Source organism: Lampetra planeri, chromosome 4 (genome assembly GCF_965212315.1).
Source record: "Lampetra planeri chromosome 4, kcLamPlan1.2.h2, whole genome shotgun sequence".
Taxonomy (NCBI): Eukaryota; Metazoa; Chordata; class Hyperoartia; order Petromyzontiformes; family Petromyzontidae; genus Lampetra; species Lampetra planeri.
The window spans coordinates 29,388,035-29,407,771 of record NC_136110.1 but is presented as its reverse complement, the minus strand read 5'-3'; the positions used below and the strand labels follow the sequence as shown (position 1 = coordinate 29,407,771).

Below are 19,737 nucleotides of genomic sequence, written 5' to 3'. Positions count from 1 at the left end.
CCGCTGCCGTACGGCCCGGCCCAGACACGACCTTGTCCGCGTTGCACCGACGGCGTCGACCGGGACAGCCAACCGCTGGTCGGCCGCGCAATGATCAAGCCAAGGCGGCAGCGACGACGAGACGAGTCCACTCCCAGAACCGGCAGCCAGGAGCCCTCGCTCTCCGCCGCTTTTATTCCCCTCGGCGCGGCTTGGCTCCTCCCTAGCCGCACCTCCCTTCTCGACCCCACCAGAGGGTTCCAGGGGCCTCCCCGCGATGTCTTCCGTGACCCTTGCCCCAGTTCCTCCGCCCTGCCGGCACACACACCGTGTGTATACTCGACGGCGTGTGCGCTAAGTGTCCACCTGCAGTTGCCGCTGCTGTACAGCAGTCGGCGCTGTGTCACTACACAAGTGTAATTGCGACACTTTTCAATAAAAAAATGTCGATGTTTTACTTTAATAGCACAAAATTGCGCTTGTGTACGGATAGGGCATGAATGTGCAGCTCCAGGCATCGCTGGCATTGTGACCGATCTTATCTCGCCAAACTTTTTTTTTAAATAAGCACGGTTTTTTTTTACTTTTTTGTATCGACTTGCCATCCAGAACTCTGCGGTGCTACGTTGACCACGTGATAAGCCACTTCGTTGTGCTATAATTGTTGATAGGTAGGTCGCTTCTGAAAAAGGAAGCAAATAGCTCAGTGGGCTTTACCTGGTGAAATCAAAATAGTTTAGTTTCATTACTTTACTGATTCCCTTACTCCCATTGTGTTTTTGTATCGGTTTGTTTGTGGTTGCATCTTTCTGACCCGCCCCTACACCTGCGCAAAAGAGCTTCATAGCCCCATCGGATTCCTCCAGGATAATTAACTATTGATTGATTCTGCAGAAATATCGGTGTTGACCACTGGGTGTGGGTCCCCCCCCCCCCCCTTTTGCAGGGTGGCTAAACTTCCATCGGCCTGGCCTGCTCGCCACTGCCGCTAAACGCTTGGTGCGCATATGACCGGCGCGCTACGGCCATGGCGCCGTCGGCCTTCGGCTCTCGGCGCGCCCTTGCGAATGCGCTTCCACTGGCCATCTTAAAAAAATGCTTTTTTGTGTTTAGTTTGTCGTCCTTCTCCCGCACCTCCGATTAGCACGGCTGGCTACGAACGGCGCGAAAGAAGTTCAACGTGCGTGTGCACGTGTACATCGCGCCTTTGACAAAGAGCGAGAGAGACGTCCTTTGTCATTCTGTGGTCGGCAACGGCAGCCGCCGGCCAACCGGCCGGCTTGGCGTCAGGCTGGCAGCCGACCCTCCAGTCGGCCTTAAACAAAGACACGCCGGCGCTTGTGTGTGTGGTGCAACAGCGCTGGGGCAGCTCACCGACGTTGGGCCCCTGTGGGCAGATGTGTCCCCCCCCCCATCCCTCCCGTGGTGTTTGTCGCTCCGCGTGCGCTCACTTCCACCGGTGCCGGTGAATGGGAAATTATTAGAGGATGTTTGATAATTACAGTTCTCGTCTCTCGCACGGCACTGCTCTTGCGAGCGAAAACTAAACTCAACTGCTTTTGCATTTGGCAGATAAGGCCCACTGTAAGCGACACAGCTCTTTTTCAGAGGCGGCCTGGCCACAAATGATTTGGCTTATTGTGTGGAAAGTCATAGCAGCCAAATACTCGAAATGGGTGTTTCTAAATGTGGGGGGGGGGGGGAAACCGGAGGATCCGGAGAAAAATACACGCGACCACGGGCAGAACACGCAAACTCCAAATATACAGGCGAAGTAGTTAACATCTCGCCACTGCGGCACCGTACATCACTGCCAATCTCCCCCATGCTTCTGCTTGAAAGTAAATAACTGGTGCTGCCCGCCACGGTAGATGCTGAGAGAAGGAAGACTTGATAATGGCATGATCCTGCAGAATGTGGCACTCTTGCCACGGTTATAATTTAATGTCCTGGATCGGGTATAATAATGGTAATTATTGACAATTTACCAAAATGGTCATGGGGGTTGTTGATTATACTTAATGATGCTGGTAGGTGCAGGTTGGTGAAGGCAGGAACAAAAGTTTAGATTTCACTCGCCACCGATGTCAGCCATGGGTGGGAATCGAACTCATGCCTGTTGGCCAGATTCGTGGTGCAGTGCGCTAATCACTCCGCCGCAGCTCCACGCCTCTCATCATTGTCGTAAAATATTTTTTTTACTCGGAAAAAGGCCATCGATATCGCCTAAAAATCCTCACAAAGTAGACCCAGCCCGGGTACAAGCAGTACAATGCATCCGCAGCAGTGGTTCGATTTGAAATGCCCCTTTGATGTTTGCGTTACCTCCCTGGGTGCTGGGATTTACACAGGGGCCTTCCCATTACCAGGGAGGGGTCCGCGCGTTCACGTTCAAGCGACGGAGCCGCCGTTTCAACGTTCGCCTTATTTCCACGGGCGAAAGGGGCACTCGCCGCCAGTACATACGGCGCACCAGTGCCGCCCGCGTCTGTGTAAACAAGACACTGGGCTGGGGCCAGGGTGTGGGTGAGACAGAGCCAGAGAGAAAGAAAGGAGAAAAAAAATAAATGGCACTTGCATTGAAACAAAGATTGCCTAGGGGATGCTGGCCGGACGGTGATCAGTGTAATCGCTGAGCTTTAACGGATGCGCTTATAGTCAATTACCCCGGACAAGTCTTAAGCTAGCGTTGCAAGATGCCTGAAAGCTTTTTGGAATGCAGCTAATATCGAAATATCCACACCACTCCAGGGCCACAGATGATAATGCACGGAGACTTCATTCTCTTTCCCCCTCCGTTGAATGACAGGCCCAAGTAGACACCAGCGTGCCGGTCTTCTTTGCACGGGCTGATGTCTGGCAGCTCCTTATGCGCGCACACTCGTGCTCCCACCGTTAACGCCTGTAGGTGCCGCGACGGAAGGCCGCGGCGATTTTCTGACAAATCCTTCGCACGATCGCCAAATTGAGCGTCGGCTAAAACGTGTGGAAAAAATTTCGCGGTTTAAAAAAAAATGTACCGGTAAAATCGAAAGGCATTACCGTTGTTAGGTAGAGCTGCAGGACAAAGAGGGCTCGTTTCTTAGGCTCGGTCTTTATTAGGGTCTATTGGGGTTTTTTTTGTTACCCAAGCCATCATTTTAATGACCTTCTCCAAGCAAGAACTTGAATGTAAATTTAACCCCCAAAAGGTCAAACCCATGCTAAGTGTTTTGGCCTAATTGCATGCTCGGGACTTGTTTCTACGGCCGGTAAAATATGTAGACCTGCCCATGAAGGGCGCACAATTGGAGACAAACACGGAACGGTACGCCCGAGAATTAACTGCATCGTCCACACATAACTAACGAGAATACAAAAATCATCTGAAACCTTGACTTTCACACAAGATTGTCATATAAAATTAGATGTAAAAAAACGGCAGTAAAATATATACATCCGTATATATTCCAGGCCTATCCAGGCGGGTCAAAAATTATTAACTTTAATGAAGAAAAAAAACCAGTGGCGCTTTTTTTCGACCCAGAATAGAAAGTTAAGAAGTGTAATGTGTGGTAAATGTTGGCCACACGTCACGGTTGAATTCTGCACGGTCCCGAACACGCAAGCGGAGCCAGCATTGCTGCTGCCCACCACCTTGGCAAGCCTCTTGCTCGCCCGCTTGACGCTCGATCGCTGCCAGGAAACCGTGCCGCCGTTTGGGACGTCTCATTGAGCCCCCCCCCCCTGCCACACACCACACTGACGGATCCCCTACCGACCTCACTGTACAAAATCCCCGACTCTGAACGCCTCGCACGATGTCCTCCAAACGAGATGTTTGCAGCCAACACGTCCCAATTATTTAGTTTTTTTTTACATTAATAAGTGATTTCATGGATTTTCCGCCTCCAAATACTTTCATAGCGTTTTTAAGAAAATAATTTGTCCCTTTTTGCGAATAGATTCGGGTATTGACAGTTTGGGCAGTGGCTCTCGAACTGCACTATGAACCCCCAGCGTACCCGAGTTTAATTCTCGCCAATGGATGTCGGTGGAAAGTGATATCTGAAAATTTACTGGGCCCCCCACCCCTTCACCATCCGGCACTGACCGGTGAGCTGGCATGCCGTCAAGCAACCCCCTTGATCCACACAGTGTGGGGGGGGGGGGCGCTTTAATCCACTATTGTATTGGCAAAGAACTGTAAATTATTAAATATCATTGTCTTGAACAATATATGCACCATTGGTCCACTCTGCTGAAACCTTTCCTCCTCCCAGTGAACCATAGGCAAGTGTTACTCAGCAATACGCACTGCCGTAAACACGCACATATAAACCAGTACACAACGGAAATATTTTTTTTGCATTACCGCCACCACTTCCATCGCAGCAAATGACTTTCCTTCCACTTGCGCCGGTCGATTTTGGCCGGGCAGCGAGAGGCGCACGATGAAGGTTCGAGAAACGGCTGCTCTCGCAGGGCGCACCGTCGCCACCGCTCGTCGCCCTCGCGTAAAACGGGGCCAATAAAACGGCGCAGATCCGCAACGGATTGTTTCGTTTTCTCATTACATCTGCGCGATTTACGGCGCGGTCAGCTCCTGCGCGGACAATGACGCGAAGCCGCCGCTCTCTCCCGTTGCATTTTCTCCGAGGGGTGGGGTGGGGGGCTCTCGACGCGACGTGCCCCGACGAGAGGGTTCAGCTCCTTGGTGCGGCTTCTACGGGAAGTGCAAAAAACCTGCGACGGTGCAGTAATGACGCGCGACTGTCGCGGCTGTTTTGCAGGGTAAACGTGGCGACCCTGGTACCCCGGGAAAGGACGGGCTGCAGGGACTGCCGGTAAGTCGGAGGCGAGGCACGAAATCCGACAGCGAGGCTCCACCGCCTCTCTGATATCATCTCACTGCTGGCAGCGATTACGGGCCGCGCTGATTTAATTGTGCGGACAGCGCCGCTCGCATGGACAATCCCGCTCTGTGTGCTTTGTAAACAAAATTTGCGAGGGGACATTTTGTCCGTTTGGCAAAGTTGCGCGCTGACGTCGGCACAAAATAATCTTCTCCGATGGTTTGCGGTGAAATGGTTTCGTTCCTTGGGGCGTAAAAAAAAATGTGGTTTTGGAAATAAAGGTTTCAGGCCATGTGCATCGGGCACAGCTGTTGCAATTCATGCAGGTTTTTGTTTTCTTTTCTCACACCCAGCGTTCGTTTTTACGTACACTAATGAACGTGATCTTCCACAGGACGCGATCTTGAATAATGACGGCTGCTCGTGAAGTTTTGGAATGTTTCTTGCCGATGTTGTTGGGTTTCTTTTAAGTGCTGTGGGCCTTTTGCTCTCACTTGCAGACTAAACATTACAGACCACGAGCACTTTCACCAACCCCATTATTAGAGACTGGGAATTGCAGTGGATGGAAGGGCACTTAAAGGTCACGAAATTATGGGAGACTTGGTACAAATTACAGGAGGTTGTAAAAATGGGTGCCATTTACACCGGCAAACAATTGGGCTTGTCTGAAAGCAGTTGGGCAATTTCGAAGGTCTATTGATTTGTAGATGGAAAGCAGAGGCCGATGTCAGAATATTTTACGTTTTAAAGGTGCATTTGCCATACAGTACTTTGTTGGTCCATTACTTTGAAAGCCAAGAACACCAACACATGTTGTTAAATCAATTGCTATGATTTGATTTCATGTATTGTGATGACATATCGCATGATGACGGCGATGATGGTAGTTGTGGTGGTTTTAGTGCTGGTGGCGCTAACGGTAGTGGTGCTCATTGTGGTGCTGCTTCTATTGGTCATGGTGGTGGTGTCTGTTCCAATGGTTGTTCTGGGAGTGATGCCGGCGGCAATGATAGTCGCGCTTTTGGTGGTGCTGGTGGCAGTGGTGTCTGTTGTCGTGATTGGTGGAGGCAGTGCTGATGGTAGTGGTGGTGTTGTTGCTTCTGCTGATGACCATAATGGCGTTGCTTTGTCACGGCGGCTGTGCTGGCAGGGACCCTGCCGATGATAGCCCATTGCCCGTATTGCACTCACGGTGATGTTTGTCTCCTCTGCGAAGGGCGAGCAAGGGACCGCGGGAGAACCTGGCCCACCCGGACCCATTGGCCCTTCGGTAATGCCCACCCCTTTGTGATCCAAGCGCCGAGACGCAGCAGCCCAGGGTTACCCTGCCACGCGAGCGACACCGTTTTTCGGTTCAGCCGCTAACCGTGCGCGAGCCGGCACCTGTCGCGCGTCGGTTCGAGCCTTGCCGGTGACGCTGTGCGTGTGGCTCGCAGGGACTCCCCGGTGAAATCGGCAAGCCAGGAAAGCCGGGCGATGCAGGACAAGCCGTGAGTGACATTTTGTGCGTCCGCGTGCAAAATAAAAACAACCGAGACAGCCAACGGTGGATGACCTGGGGTCATCGGATGGGGGGGGGGGGGCTGAGAGGAGGAGGAAGAGGTTGCGTCGGTCAAAGAAACACAACTGAATTGGTTAATTGGGTAAAAACGCAAAGCGATAATACCCTCTACTGGCAACCTGTCTGTCAAACATCGAACCTTCGTGGCAGCTGTGCACGGGCTATAAGAATGGAGCGAATACCAAACGTACGAAATGAATGCAATGCATCTGTTTGCTATGAAAGCGCAACTCACAATAATTAAACCAGCGGCCATAAAGATGTTGTAGCTATTGTTTAAAAAGCACGACTAATCCACAACCCTGGTACTCTGAGCACAGATAATTCAATCAAGTGTTACGTATGCCAACTTTGCGGTGACGCATGGTCATTAATCGGCGTTCATCAATTCAAATATTCTCGTATGCTATAAATCTAAATTGAAAATAATTTCTCTAAATTTAAAACTCATTTCTTTAGAACTGCTTTGTAGTGTTAGCTTGTTGTCTGATTAGCACGGTCGGCCACCTACGGTGCGAAAAAAGTTCAACGTACATACACACATCAGATGTTTCTTGTAGGAATGTATTTTTTACAATTCATACAAATTGTGTGTTTTATGTATATGTGTGTATGTCTTTTATGTCGACGTGGCCTCGAGGCCAATGGTTTAAATGCTCCGATAAATGCCCCCAAAGTAAAAGAAACATCATACTAATGAGTTCGGTCAAAGAAAAATGTTAAACTTGACAGGAAAATAATAATTTTTTTACTCGAATCATGGCTACGAATTGTAGCGATTCATCAACACGCGAGGCATACGCCTCGCGTTTTTGCTCATCCATTTTTGCTCATCCATCGCTAATGAAAGAGAGCGAGAAATTGATACAAAGTATTTTTTTTTTTATCTCAGGGTCTTCCCGGAGAAGACGGTAAAGCCGGGCAGCCTGGGATCCCGGGAGAAAAGGTGAGATAATTACAACTTCGTTTCCTTGCCTGCACGCGGCACGAGTCACGAGGCAGGCGGATGCAAAAAAATATAGACGCGGAGATAAAAAAAATGTTTTTACTTTCCTGCGCATTGTGAGCGTTGATTCAGTGTAGGGAGAGAGATGATGAGGCAGGGCAATTAGTTGTGAGAAACTGACATGCGAGATTTAAAAAAAAAAACTTATTTTTTGTTAAACCAATTAAACAGTTACATCAGTAATTTTAATTGCAGAATTAATTGCGGTACTGATGATCAGTTCCATAGTTGCGCTACGAGAATTTCCGTACTTCAATATTTATGCTGATATTAGTGTGTTCTGTTATACGGTAGCTTGATGCACTGCGGTATAAAATTCAACACGACATTACAAACTACACCTCGGCACCGCAACGTCTGTGTTTCTCTGGAATTGTCCACCCCAGAGGGCAACTATAGTGCATTTAAAGTCTATGCCGCAGTCATTACACACCGAGGCAACATCCTAAAGTAATGTTATCATTACTACTCTTTCCACGACCGTACATTACACGAAATTGTAATAAATGGGGGGGTTAACATTACAGGAAGATTATTTATATCACGTTTTATTTTATTCCAGTACTTTAATATCAGAGCACATCTTTTTTTTACGTGCCGCATTGACCCCTGAAAATGTGTACGCGTGTTTCTAATGGAGTGTCCCGGGGTGGGTTTTCTTTTTGCCTGCTTGAAAAATCTGTCAGTATAGCCGCGACAACTCAGCCCAGAATAATAATAATAATAACGTTCTCGGAATTTGCGCTTTCGTTTGAAGGGCGACAAAGGTGTCAGAGGGTTGGATGGATTTCCTGGAAAACTCGGTGCCAAGGTAAGAGTATCTTCCATTCAAACAGCCGGAGGGAGGTGGGTGGCTTACGAACGTGGCGTTGTGGTCCGGCACCGTGCGTGAATGCAGAGAGGGTTAGTGGATCGGACAAGTGGCAAAATGTTTCATTAGACCTCCTTTGCATTAACTTCTAAAATGCTCCTCCCTGTCACCTCTGTCTAGCGAGCAGTTTAAATGGGTACAGTACACCACAGTGAGTCGATCAGCAGGTTATGTATGGTGGGGTAAAGTGTGGATACTTCCACCTCTTAGAACACATCCGGGCAGCATGAAAAGTAGACCAAATTACCCTCCTAGGTGGGTTCTAAGGAGCTCCTTCTACATCATTAGACCTCCTTTGCCAGTACCAAAATATAATAATAGGGGTTTTCCCCTTTTTTCTGGCAACAAAACTGAAACCTTTTAACGAAGATTCATGTCTGCATTAACCACAATACTTGCAGTCAAAATGCAAACAAAAAACACACTACGATAATATATACATTGTCCTTGAAACGGATTGGTCCACACCAAGGGACAGCTTTCTTTGTACCTCGACCCAATTGGTGCTCGACCAGAGGACGCCAAAAGGCGTATACAGCTCAAAGACAATGCACTATCAAAGTAATGAGGGCTCGGGGTGAGCATCTACATCATGGTCGAGGCTCAAAAGAAAGCCGTCCCTTGGTGTGGACCAATCAGTTTCAGGTACAATGCATATTAGCATAGTGTTTTTGTTTGAATTTTGACTGCAAGTATTGTGGTTAATGCAGACATGAATCCTTGTAAAAAGGTTTCAGTTTTGATGCCAGAAAAAAGGGGAAAAACCCTATTATTATGGCAAAATGTTGTGAAACTCCCTTCCCGTGGGCATGTATTCTTTCATCGGTCCGTTCTGTGTGGGAGAGAGTGCTGCTCCATCGTCTGCATGGGCTTTCCGCGGGTACTTTGGTTTCTATCCGACTTGTAAAAACACTCCATAAGTGGCTAAAAGACCATCTAAATTATTTTATTTTATTTCTACCTACGTGACTTTACCGACAGAACCAAAGAGTATAGAGTAGAGAACTGCAGTTGCCTTTGTTGGCGCTCACTCACCGCCTGGCTGCCTTCCAACTTGGTCTGGGGTTGGTCAGCGATTATGAGATGGAATTTGCATGAGCGACGCAGTAGAAATGAATCATCAGAGTAGATTTTATTTTAGGTGGTTTGTTTCTTGCTGACCACCGTGTGTCTAACATGGCTGGGGTGTTTTCGGCCAGCACGGTAGTCTTTCACCCACCTAATCTCTGATTTCCTTTCATAACATCGCGTTATTTTATTTTATTGCTGGGTGGATCAGGTGGCGAGAGATTACATTGCAATATTTGAATTCAGCTGAGCGTGCATATTTGTGTTATGTCAGTATTATCCATGGCTCGTCAACAAAAATTCAATTCAGGCAGTGGTATCCAGCAGCTTAGTTTTAAATAAAAGGTCAAGGTGCAGCCCTGAATGTACTTGCCCATGGCACTGCTTAGGAAAGGGCCTCCACTAGAAGGAGCTCTAATAATAATAGGGTTTTTCCCCTTTTTTCTGGCAACAAAATTTAAACTTTTTTACAATGATTCATGTCTGCATTAACCACGATACTTGCCGTCCCTCCAAAGGCGTAGCTAGGGGGGGGCAGGGGGGTACATATGTCCCCGGGCGCCAAGGTAAAGGGGCGCCAGAATGAGGCTTACAACGTCACATTATAACTTATTGCGGCGGGCGCGGCAGCCTGAAACTACTGCACAAATCTACACCTCAACCTAAAGGTTTATATATCCCGCCACACACAGCCTACATGTCATGTAATTACATTTTGGTACGCGCGCCTATTAAGAACTTACATGGAAGAACGTCCCAAACAACAGACAGGCGCAGTCTTTCAGCCTTAGTCACTGGCCTGTTTCTTGGTGGCGGAAACTACGACGGCCTGAAACACGCTGGAGTGCACGATCAGAAGCTGTTAAAGCTATCTATGAAGGACTGGATGAACTAGTAGGGCTACTAGAAAAATTATCGGAGGACGTAACTATGACGCCTGAAACCAGTAGTAATGCAGAACAGTTACAGGCATGCGTATTAAATTTAAACTTCATAGTTTTATTACATTTTCTGGAATGTCATTCTTGGAAAAATTGATCGTGTTCAGAAGCGCTTACAGGATCCTCCTATGAATTTCAAGGAAGCAGCAACTGATCTTGAATCTTTGGAGCATGAATTTGTCAAGCTTCGTGATGATTTGAGCCAAGTTGCTGTAGAAAACGCCAAAACAAGATGCACAGCCTGGGGGATCGATGTGGACAGAAGAATTAGGCGACGTCGGAAGATGCCAGGAGAACTGGCAAGAGATGCAGGACTTTCAGCAGGAGAAGAAATTGTGCGCGTTATGAAGAGCGTATTTTATCGACTTCAACAGGAGATGTCAACACGGGTTTTACGACTAAAGACCTGAACACAAAATTTGGATTTTTGCTGGACGTCAAAACTCTTCTATCCGACACAGATGTCGATGCAATTCGTCGAAATTGCACATATTTTGGAAATTTATATGACACCGACATCAATGGCCACGAACTTTTCACAGAAATTGGAGATTGCAAAATGCTGCTCAGTAACCGGAATGAAGTTCTACCAGAAACTCCTTTGGATCTTCTTGGTTTTATTGTGTTTTATGGAGACGACATATTTCCGAATTTGCGAATTTCACTGCAAATTGTATTAACAATAGCAGTTTCAATTGCAAGCTGTGAGCGGTCGTTCAGCAAATTGAAACTTATTTTGTCGTATTTGAGTGCTTCAATGGGACAAGATCGTCTCAGCGATCTTGTTCTTCTTAGCGTTGAAAGAGAAACATTGGAAAAAACAGATTTTGATTACGTGATTGACCAGTTTGCGACAGTGAAATCAAGAAAAATGTATTTTTTGTAGACTATATTAACCAGTCTACGACAGTGACTGAGTGAGCCATGTAATATAATTTCTATAAATTTGCTTCTTTAAATACAATGTTTCATTAAAATTTATATTGTTATTCCTTATTCGATGTAATAGGAAAATGTGATTAAACGGTGGGGGGCGCCAATTTTATAGTTCGTTCCCGGGCGCAAAATATCCTAGCTACGCCTCTGCGTCCCTCGGTATAGACCAATCAGTTTCAAGGACAATGCATATATTATCATAGTGTGTTTTTTGTTTGCATTTTGACTGCAAGTATTGTGGTTAATGCAGACATGAATCCTTGTAAAAAGGTTTCAGTTTTGTTGCCAGAAAAAAGGGGAAAACCCCTATTATTATATTTTGGTACTGGCAAAGGAGGTCTAATGATGTAGAAGGAGCTCTTTAGAAACCACGTAGGAGGGTAATTTGGTCTACTTTTCATGCTGACCGGATGTGTTCTAAGAGGTGGAAGTATCCACACTTTACCCCACCATACATAACCTGCTGATCGACTCACTGTGGTTTACTGTACCCATTTAAACTGCTCGCTAGACAGAGGTGACAGGGAGGACCATTTTAGAAGTTAATGCTTCAACTCAGAATCTTTATTTCTATTGGAGGAATCCGGTGAGCTATAAAGCTCTTGTTCACAGATGTCCGATAGGGGCGGTTCGGAAAGTTACGGCAAACAATTCAAAAACACGATTGGAGTGCATAGGAAAGGTAAACAAATCACTTTAAACAATATTTTTTTTATAGTTTTATTATGGAAAAATAATTACGAAACTAAACAATTTTTATTTTACCAGCTAAGGCCCATTGAGCTATTAGCTTATTTTTTCAGGAGCAACCCGGCCACAAATGATCGCCGAACGAAGTGGCTTATCACGTGGAAATGTATAACAGCCAAATAATCTAAATAACCTAAATGCACGATCGAACGCGCGACGTCTGCATTTCAAGTCCGTTGTGCTAAGCATTAGAGCGCGTCCTACGTTTAAAAAATTATAACATCACGTACTTTAAGTTCCGTCCTCGAATCCTTTTCTTGACTGCAAACTAGGGCCCAACAACAACAACAACAAAAATCCCATCTCTTATTGTCTTGGAATTTTCCCGCCAAATTTCTGCCACCGTAAGAATGTGCCCAGCAAGCTAAGCGGCACACTCTCTCACTTTTGTAAATGCCCTCCACCGCCCGCGCATGCCATCCGGTCGTTCAACCAGTTAAGACACCTCGCCAAAATGAGCACCTGTGGTTGCTCTCAAAGTAAACACCTTGAATGCACGAAAATGAAAAACGGGCACATCGAGAGCCACTTTTTTTGCCCGTGCGAGCACAGCGGACGGCTTGCATTGCAGAGGCGGGTTAGCGAAATTGGCCGACCCACCTGCTCCCCCCCCCACCACACCAGGCCCATCCCCTCCTTTCTCCGGCGGCCGTGAGAACTCGGAGCTGTTGGATTTGAGAGGCTGAGCCATTTCTTGAGACAAACCTTTGAGTAAGTGGCGTTGCTACAAAAACCCCGACTCTGACAACCAAAAATGGACTCGGGTTGCACGTTGCTTGCGCGTGTTCCTTTTCGTCCCAAATTTTTTTGGCGCGCAAAGGCGACCGATGTCTCTCTCCGTCACCGCCAGTGCGGCACATTTCCCAAGACACGGTGTGCTCCGTCCAATTTGTTGACATTTGATGATTGCCGATTTTTTTTTTTGGCAGACATTGTTTCCAGTGATTACCACTGGATGCTTACCGCGGTGTGGATGGGGAGTGCACTGGGCTTTGCGATGCCTAAGACGCCGGTTCGATCTCATGGCGAGGCAGTTGAAACAAATCGCCAGGCTTATTTAATCTTCACACCGCTGTCCACCCAGCAGCATGTGTGGGTACGCCACAGTTAAAGTGACGTACGGTGGAGTAAAGTGTGGGTATTCCCACCGATTCCTAGACGTCTGGCCAGTGTGGTTAGAGTTGTCCAAATTGTCATCTAGAGGGCCTCTTTCTGTCCATCCAGGAGCATAAACGGGTATCAGTTAGCCGATCGTCAGGTCGCGTATGGTGGGATAAAGTGTGGGTTACTCCCAACTCATACAAGTGGTCTTGCCCCAACTGGACATCTGTGAAAAAGAGCTCATCGGATTCCTCCAGCTTCAATAAATACTTATGATTCTGAAGTAATTTGCCCGGCATGCCCTCTGGAGGGGTTCTCTATAGAACTCCCTCTAGCGGAGGGCCCTTCAGCCGGCAGTGGCGTAAGCAGGCAATTGCAGGGCCCAAAACCCTCACCTCTCCTTTCGCGATTATGAACGGGGCTAACGTTGGCCGTTGTTATTTTTTTTCTCGTGACAACGCGAAACCATCCCCCAGCCCCCCCTCCTTGAGCCCTGCTTACTTCTCTGAGTAGTTCACGTCCACCTCGCTCATTCCCTTTGTTCGCTTCAAGCCATTGTTGGCTCCTGCGGCAATGCCCCCCTTGTTGAATTTTGTTTCAACTGAGTTACCCCAACTAGCCTGACCCGATATGGTTCTGAGAGAGAAATAATCGTATGAATAGTGGACATCAATATTTTAACCAATTTTTTTTAGATTGCGAGGTATCCTAAGCAGCTGGTAACTGCAAGCGAATACATACAAATCAACGGACGCTCTGCACGCGTGACGTAATTCTTGTGTGCTCGCTGGTCACTCTTGGAAACCGCATTGCTCGCGATCACTGAGTTTAGAAAGGTATTTCATATTGTTCTCGGTTACCATATGGATTGAAATTGATCGTAGTTGTCTCATATTGACAAATTCATACGTGATTATTCACCAATGACTCTTCTGCGTATGATATAATTTCACACATTTATAAATCACCGCACGTACGCCCCTGGGACATTGCCACGTAGCGCACATAGGTCGCCTCGTACCCCCCGGTTAAGAACCGCCGCTATAAGCCACCCACTCCAGCTTTGGGGACGAATTCATCCCGTTGCCCTCTGGCTTAAGAAGGAAGTTTCTCAGCGTGCGTTCTTTTTTTACAAGACGATTATTACCTTTAACGAGCAGTGGAATTGAGTACAGTGAAATTGTTGTCACAGACAGGGCGCTGTGAATGCTGTGCTGCGTTGTGAGAGTTTCTCACTGTGTTTACTTGACTATTTCCCACCCCTTCCTCCCAGGGAGAAGCTGGCGAGAGTGGTAGGCGTGGCCTGGATGGTGAAAAGGTGTGTAATTGATCTCCACGGCACGCTTATTTTGTTAAGCCACTGACTGCGCGCTTTAGAGAGGCAACTGCAGAGCAATAATAATAGCCCTTTCATAGGGTTTGCATTGCACCGAGCGCCTACGTATCGCAGCCCGTGGTCACGGCACAGCTTTGCACGGCGTGTCGAGCAACTCTGTTACGAATTTGCGGACGTGACGATTGCGCGCGTGTGCGATGTACCATCGCCACACTTGGAATCTCTCTATCTGTAGAGATATTGTATACGCAATGTAGGGGGGGGGGGATGCTGTGTGACGGTGAGCAGCAAATGCAGAGGTCGCCGGTTCGATTCAATCTCCCGATGTGGCAATAGAAGCAGTGGGCGACTGCATTCTTGAACCCCACCCACCTCCCCCCCCCCCCCGACCTCCGTACACCCAGAAGTCTATATGACTACACTGCAGTCAGTCGGGCGATCAGTAGGTGCCGCATATGGTGGCCTCAAATGTGGATTCTCCCACCTCTCCTGAGACGTCTGCCCAGCGTGGAAGAGTAGGCCAATTACCGTCTTAGAGGACCTCTTCTCAAGAGCTCTCCAGAGTTTGATTCCCAGCTATGGGCTAACTTCAGGAGTGAGTGATGTCTGCACGGGCATGCACCCCCCCCCCCCCACACACATCCCTCTTCCCCCCTCCCGGCTTCATCAGCCCGAGCTGACCAGCTGTGGTGAAATATGGCAAGCAACGTCCGTGGCAGATGCGGCATATGGTGGAGGGCTTCATCCCGCAGCCGATTGAAAAAGAACCTCACGGGTTTTTTTTTCACCGCATTTGTTATTTTCATGAAAAGAGCCAAGATCAGGAAGTCATCGTCGCCAAAGCCATCGATGCCACCACCACACCTCGCTGCCGATGCCTTCCGCCCTCCGCCAGATCCCGCAGCTGCTGCGCAGTGGCAACAAAGCGGCCTCCAACGATCTGCCCTGACAGTATAAATATAATTTGTTTAAAGCAGCAATCTATTATGATGAGTACTTTGCGACATTGTGGAAATATGGCCATTACAAATAAGTAAATATCTAATAAATAAACAAGCAGACTAATTAATTCATATCAATCGGAGGTCACGCCGTCCCAGGTTTACGTCATGTGCTGTTCGTGTGTGTGTGCGCGCGTGTGTGTGCCCATGTGTTCATGCGTGCGTGCGTGCGTGTGTTTATATGCGTGTGTGCGTTTGCGTGCGTCTCGGTGACACAGGGCGACAGAGGGGAGCTGGGGGCTCCCGGTCTGACGGGCCTTCGGGGAGACAAAGGAGACCAGGTGGGAGCTGCACATGGCAACGTACCCAGCACTAAGCTGCCAGGCGTAATGAAAAGAGCGCTGCAAATGAGAATGATTATAGTCGATGGCACTGCTCACCCTCTTCTTCATATCAGATTGCTTTGGTTCACTCTAATAGCTAAGCTTGAGCGTGGCCAGGTGGCTCGGAGGTTCGATCATTGAGCTGGCACTGCTGGAGACCTTGGTTCAAATCCAAGCCCCTGCCTTGGCTTAAACCAGGTTCTCATTTAGTGGGGAGTTGATCAGTCTCAGCCCAGTTACCAATAACTGCAATGGCAAAGAGCCCCATCGCATTAAAATTTGACGAATAAATTAGCACTGGGCTATGATTTAAAGCATGTTCTCAAGTAGAGGTGAGTTGATGGTGTCAAATTTCGATTTAAAGCTTTCGTGACTGCAGGGATCCATCTTCTTGGTTCTTTCGGTAAAGTCACGTAGAATGGAGATAATAAAAATAAAACATAATAAAATAATATAATATTATTTCCATTCTACGTGACTTTACCGAAAGAACCAAGAAGTTGATGGTGTCAGTCCGGTCACCAAAGACCACGACAGAGTATCACAAGAAAAAATTAACCCGTAAAAACAAAGTTTTTCACTCTAAATCCTTTATATGCGTGGCGGCTAGAGTCCTCTCGTCCTCTGGCTTGAGATGGCTGCCACCTATGGGTCAGATGATTGTCTGCCAGCATTAAGCAATTGGTAATTAAATATTTAAATTCTTTTTCCCTAAACAGTGTAAAATTTTGGAGAAAAAAAATTCACGAAAATTAATTGTCACGCACAACGAGTCTGTGTGGAAAATGTCAGCTCGATTGGATCACGGGAAGTGGGTTAAAAAACGATCGAAAGATTTGCATGGTCGTAAGCAAGCAAGCAAGCACGCAAGCACGCAAGCAAGCGAACTTAATATAAAGGATTTAAAAAGGCGATGCTGGGTTGGCAGTGGTGCACAAGCACAAATAACACGAATACAACACCCGTGTCAACTACACTGCCCTAAAGAATAATAAGAATATAACATGTGACATTTCAAGCAATGGCCCTTCTTTATAGCAGAGAAATCCTCTGCAGAGAGATCCTCGGCTATGAAGAAGAACCACTGCCAGACATGTCAAGTCAATACACATTCGTCAACAAAAGTGTTATTGTCTCAAAAGTGGTATTGACTCAACACGCACGTGCTGAGTGTTTTTTTTCTTCTTCATCATGTAACTAAATTCCAGCTCTGGCAATTAAAATATCAGTCAGAGCCACGTGCAGCGGTAAAGATCACTCTCACATGGCAGAGTTAGTGGCAAAGGGTTGCGCCCTCTACTGTGTGGACCAGGCTACTTGAAGGGGGGCGTCTCAGAGGTAGCTCTGTAATATCCAGTTCTGTGAACGATTCTCCATAGCCAAGGGCTGCGCTGCGCTGCATGAGATGGGGAAGGAAGGACGCTTCGTCTCGTCACTTGCCGCCGATTGCAAAATCAGAATAAAGTTGCGGGGCAATGACACAAATGACAAATAGAAGGGAGCTAAATATGCCCACGGATATTTCAAATGAGCAACATTTAGATTGTTGTCCTTCCGCCGCACCTCCGATTAGTATGGTTGGCTTCGTACAGGGCGAAAGAAGTTCAACATACATACATAAAAAAACACATTTTACGTGCCATTGGCTTTTAATGCAAATATTCGCGAATATATCCACTCCTACATTTGTCCCTTAATTCATTAATTATTAACGTTTTCCCGGTCTTAATAATTTTGCCCGAGTACGCAGATCTGACGTCTCATCCCATTTACTGTGTGGCGACATGGGGTCATTGCAGATACGATTGATTAGGAATACATTTTGCCACTTTGCTTGGCTTGTAGGTTTGAAACTTCAAACAAGATTGCTGAGCAGGCAAGTTGGAAACTCATTCGCACGCCAGCCTGGCCATGACGCGACTCCCAAGATTGCGGAGCGAATTGATCCGTCACAGATTTTACAAACTCTCTCTTGTCATCCGACCAAATCCAACATGTGAGAAGGATAGCATGCGAGTGTGCGTAAGTGTGCCTGGGGGATTGCTATCACAGTCACTTGAATACCTGACACTACTAACTGGAACGACCTAGGTTCCATTGCTAGTCGTGAATTACATCAGCAGAAAAGTGGTGCTAGATACAGCTATCGTGCTGTGATGGTTCCACCTGAAGATGGAAGCTTGTGTTTCCTCCGAAACGTCGTGATTTTTATTTTATTTTTTATTTTACTTTTATTAATTTTAATTTTTTACCTACGTGACTTTACCGAAAAAACCTAAGAATAAGTGGTGCTAGTATCTGTCCTGGGCCTCCTTACGTTAACTGCGATTTGACGTGAATACCCGGTGCGGTGAGGAAATACCAGAACTGGGGAATCCAAGGTGACTGATTGAGGTGCTGCTCATGTCACCACCTATCATGTGCTGGCTAGCAGCGCTTGCTGCATTTCGTCTTTAAGGCTAATTGGGTGTCTTTCCCCCATAGTTTGTCTTTGAAGCTAATTTGGGTATCTTTCTACGTATGGCAACAGTCATATCATGAGTCATCCATTGTGCTGTATTCCTGGTGTTTTGGGTTTTAATCCCGAACAGCACTTGCCCAACAGCAATGCAGTTCAGAGGGGATATCTTTTTGTGTATTGCATTCTGTGTGGGGACCAGTGACACGTAGTTATTGCGCTTTGCTTTGACCTTGGTGACCTGAGTTTGATTCACAGCCGTAGCTAACATTAGAGGCGAATGATATTTGAACTGATCCTAGGCCTCCCCTAGGGTGACTCAGCCTTAAATGAGGACCTGATGCAGTGTACAGACATCGAGACTTGGGGAGGGGGACACATGTGTTGGTCATACCTGACATCATGCAGGACTTAATAGGTGTTCACTAACAGCAATTACCACTAGAGTGTATCAAACGCTATATGGGGGGTCTTAGTTTTTTTATGTGAGGCCTGCATGGGATTCATGTTTTTTGAGTCTTTCATTAAAGCGACGTAGATATAAAAATAATAATATTAATAACATATTAACAATATCACGACGTTTCGATCGCAACACAAGCCATCGTCATCTGGTGAAAAATATAGCGGGAGAGCTGCTGAGGCAGGAAAAGCTTTAAGTCAAGATCTAGCCTGCTTGGGAGTTAAAACCTCAGCCACATGAAGTCAAATATCTAAGTTAAAACATGAAAGTCTGTGGTCACAAAACTTCTCCAAAAAAATACTGCTTTAAACAAGCGATTACTTTTCTGCTTTGAAGGTAAATTTAAACGAGCGTGCTGCAATTATTTAACAATGCGACGTCAAACGTTGAATGTTTATGTACTTGATAAAAAAAAAATGTGCCCACGTGCGCCCCCGTTTTAGGCCATGAAATCCGGCATAGAATAAATACGCCTTGCATAAAATGTAAAATTCACTTTTTAAAACTCTGACATCTAAAGAACTAGTGCCCTTTTGGCACGAAAGCCCCGTTCTTATACTTTGTACAATAAAATCGAACGGGGACGGGGGGGGGTAGAGAGAAAGCCCTCGCACGAAGCTACCCAACGTGGCCATAAAGTGCCGTTGTAAAAATTGGGCTGAGCTTGTAATCGGATGCCCGCGCCACGCGGGACTGCGCGCGATCTACATAGGCGGTGCTGGCGCTTAACAAATGGCTTTCTAATTGCAGGGCCTGCCAGGTTTAGGCGGTCCGCCAGGTGACAAGGGCGAGAGGGGAGAAAGAGTAAGTACGGCGCGACTTCATGTGCATCATACCGACAGCGTTCCTCGTCTTGGCCTATTGATTATGCTGCTGGGTTTTACTTGTTCCTCCTTACCAGGTGTGATGGCTGCAGCTAATTGCAGGGTGCTCTCATGCCAGAGTGTTCATAATTGGCGCGGCACGTTCCGCCACGCGCCACGAGGCGGAATTTGTATTTTTCTTTTTTAACGCTCTCGGCAGATCAGTCCGCCGGCTCTGAATGGAATCGCTCGACCGATCGCGCTCGCACGCACACCTGCAGGAGCAGTGGCGGTAGCTTTCC

General features: G+C 47.1%; 1 protein-coding gene across 2 annotated transcripts in view; it reads left to right on the top strand.

Annotated features, from left to right (window-relative positions):
* COL22A1 (collagen type XXII alpha 1 chain) overlaps positions 1–19,737 on the top strand; it is a 167,115-nt gene that overhangs the window by 85,153 nt on the left and 62,225 nt on the right. For both annotated transcript variants that reach the window (XM_078593716.1, XM_078593715.1), the window contains 8 exons: positions 4,752–4,805; positions 6,034–6,087; positions 6,254–6,307; positions 7,271–7,324; positions 8,142–8,195; positions 14,325–14,369; positions 15,607–15,669; positions 19,383–19,436. In XM_078593716.1, coding sequence (XP_078449842.1) covers positions 4,752–4,805; positions 6,034–6,087; positions 6,254–6,307; positions 7,271–7,324; positions 8,142–8,195; positions 14,325–14,369; positions 15,607–15,669; positions 19,383–19,436 — 432 coding nt within the window. The remainder of the gene's footprint in view (positions 1–4,751; positions 4,806–6,033; positions 6,088–6,253; positions 6,308–7,270; positions 7,325–8,141; positions 8,196–14,324; positions 14,370–15,606; positions 15,670–19,382; positions 19,437–19,737) is intronic.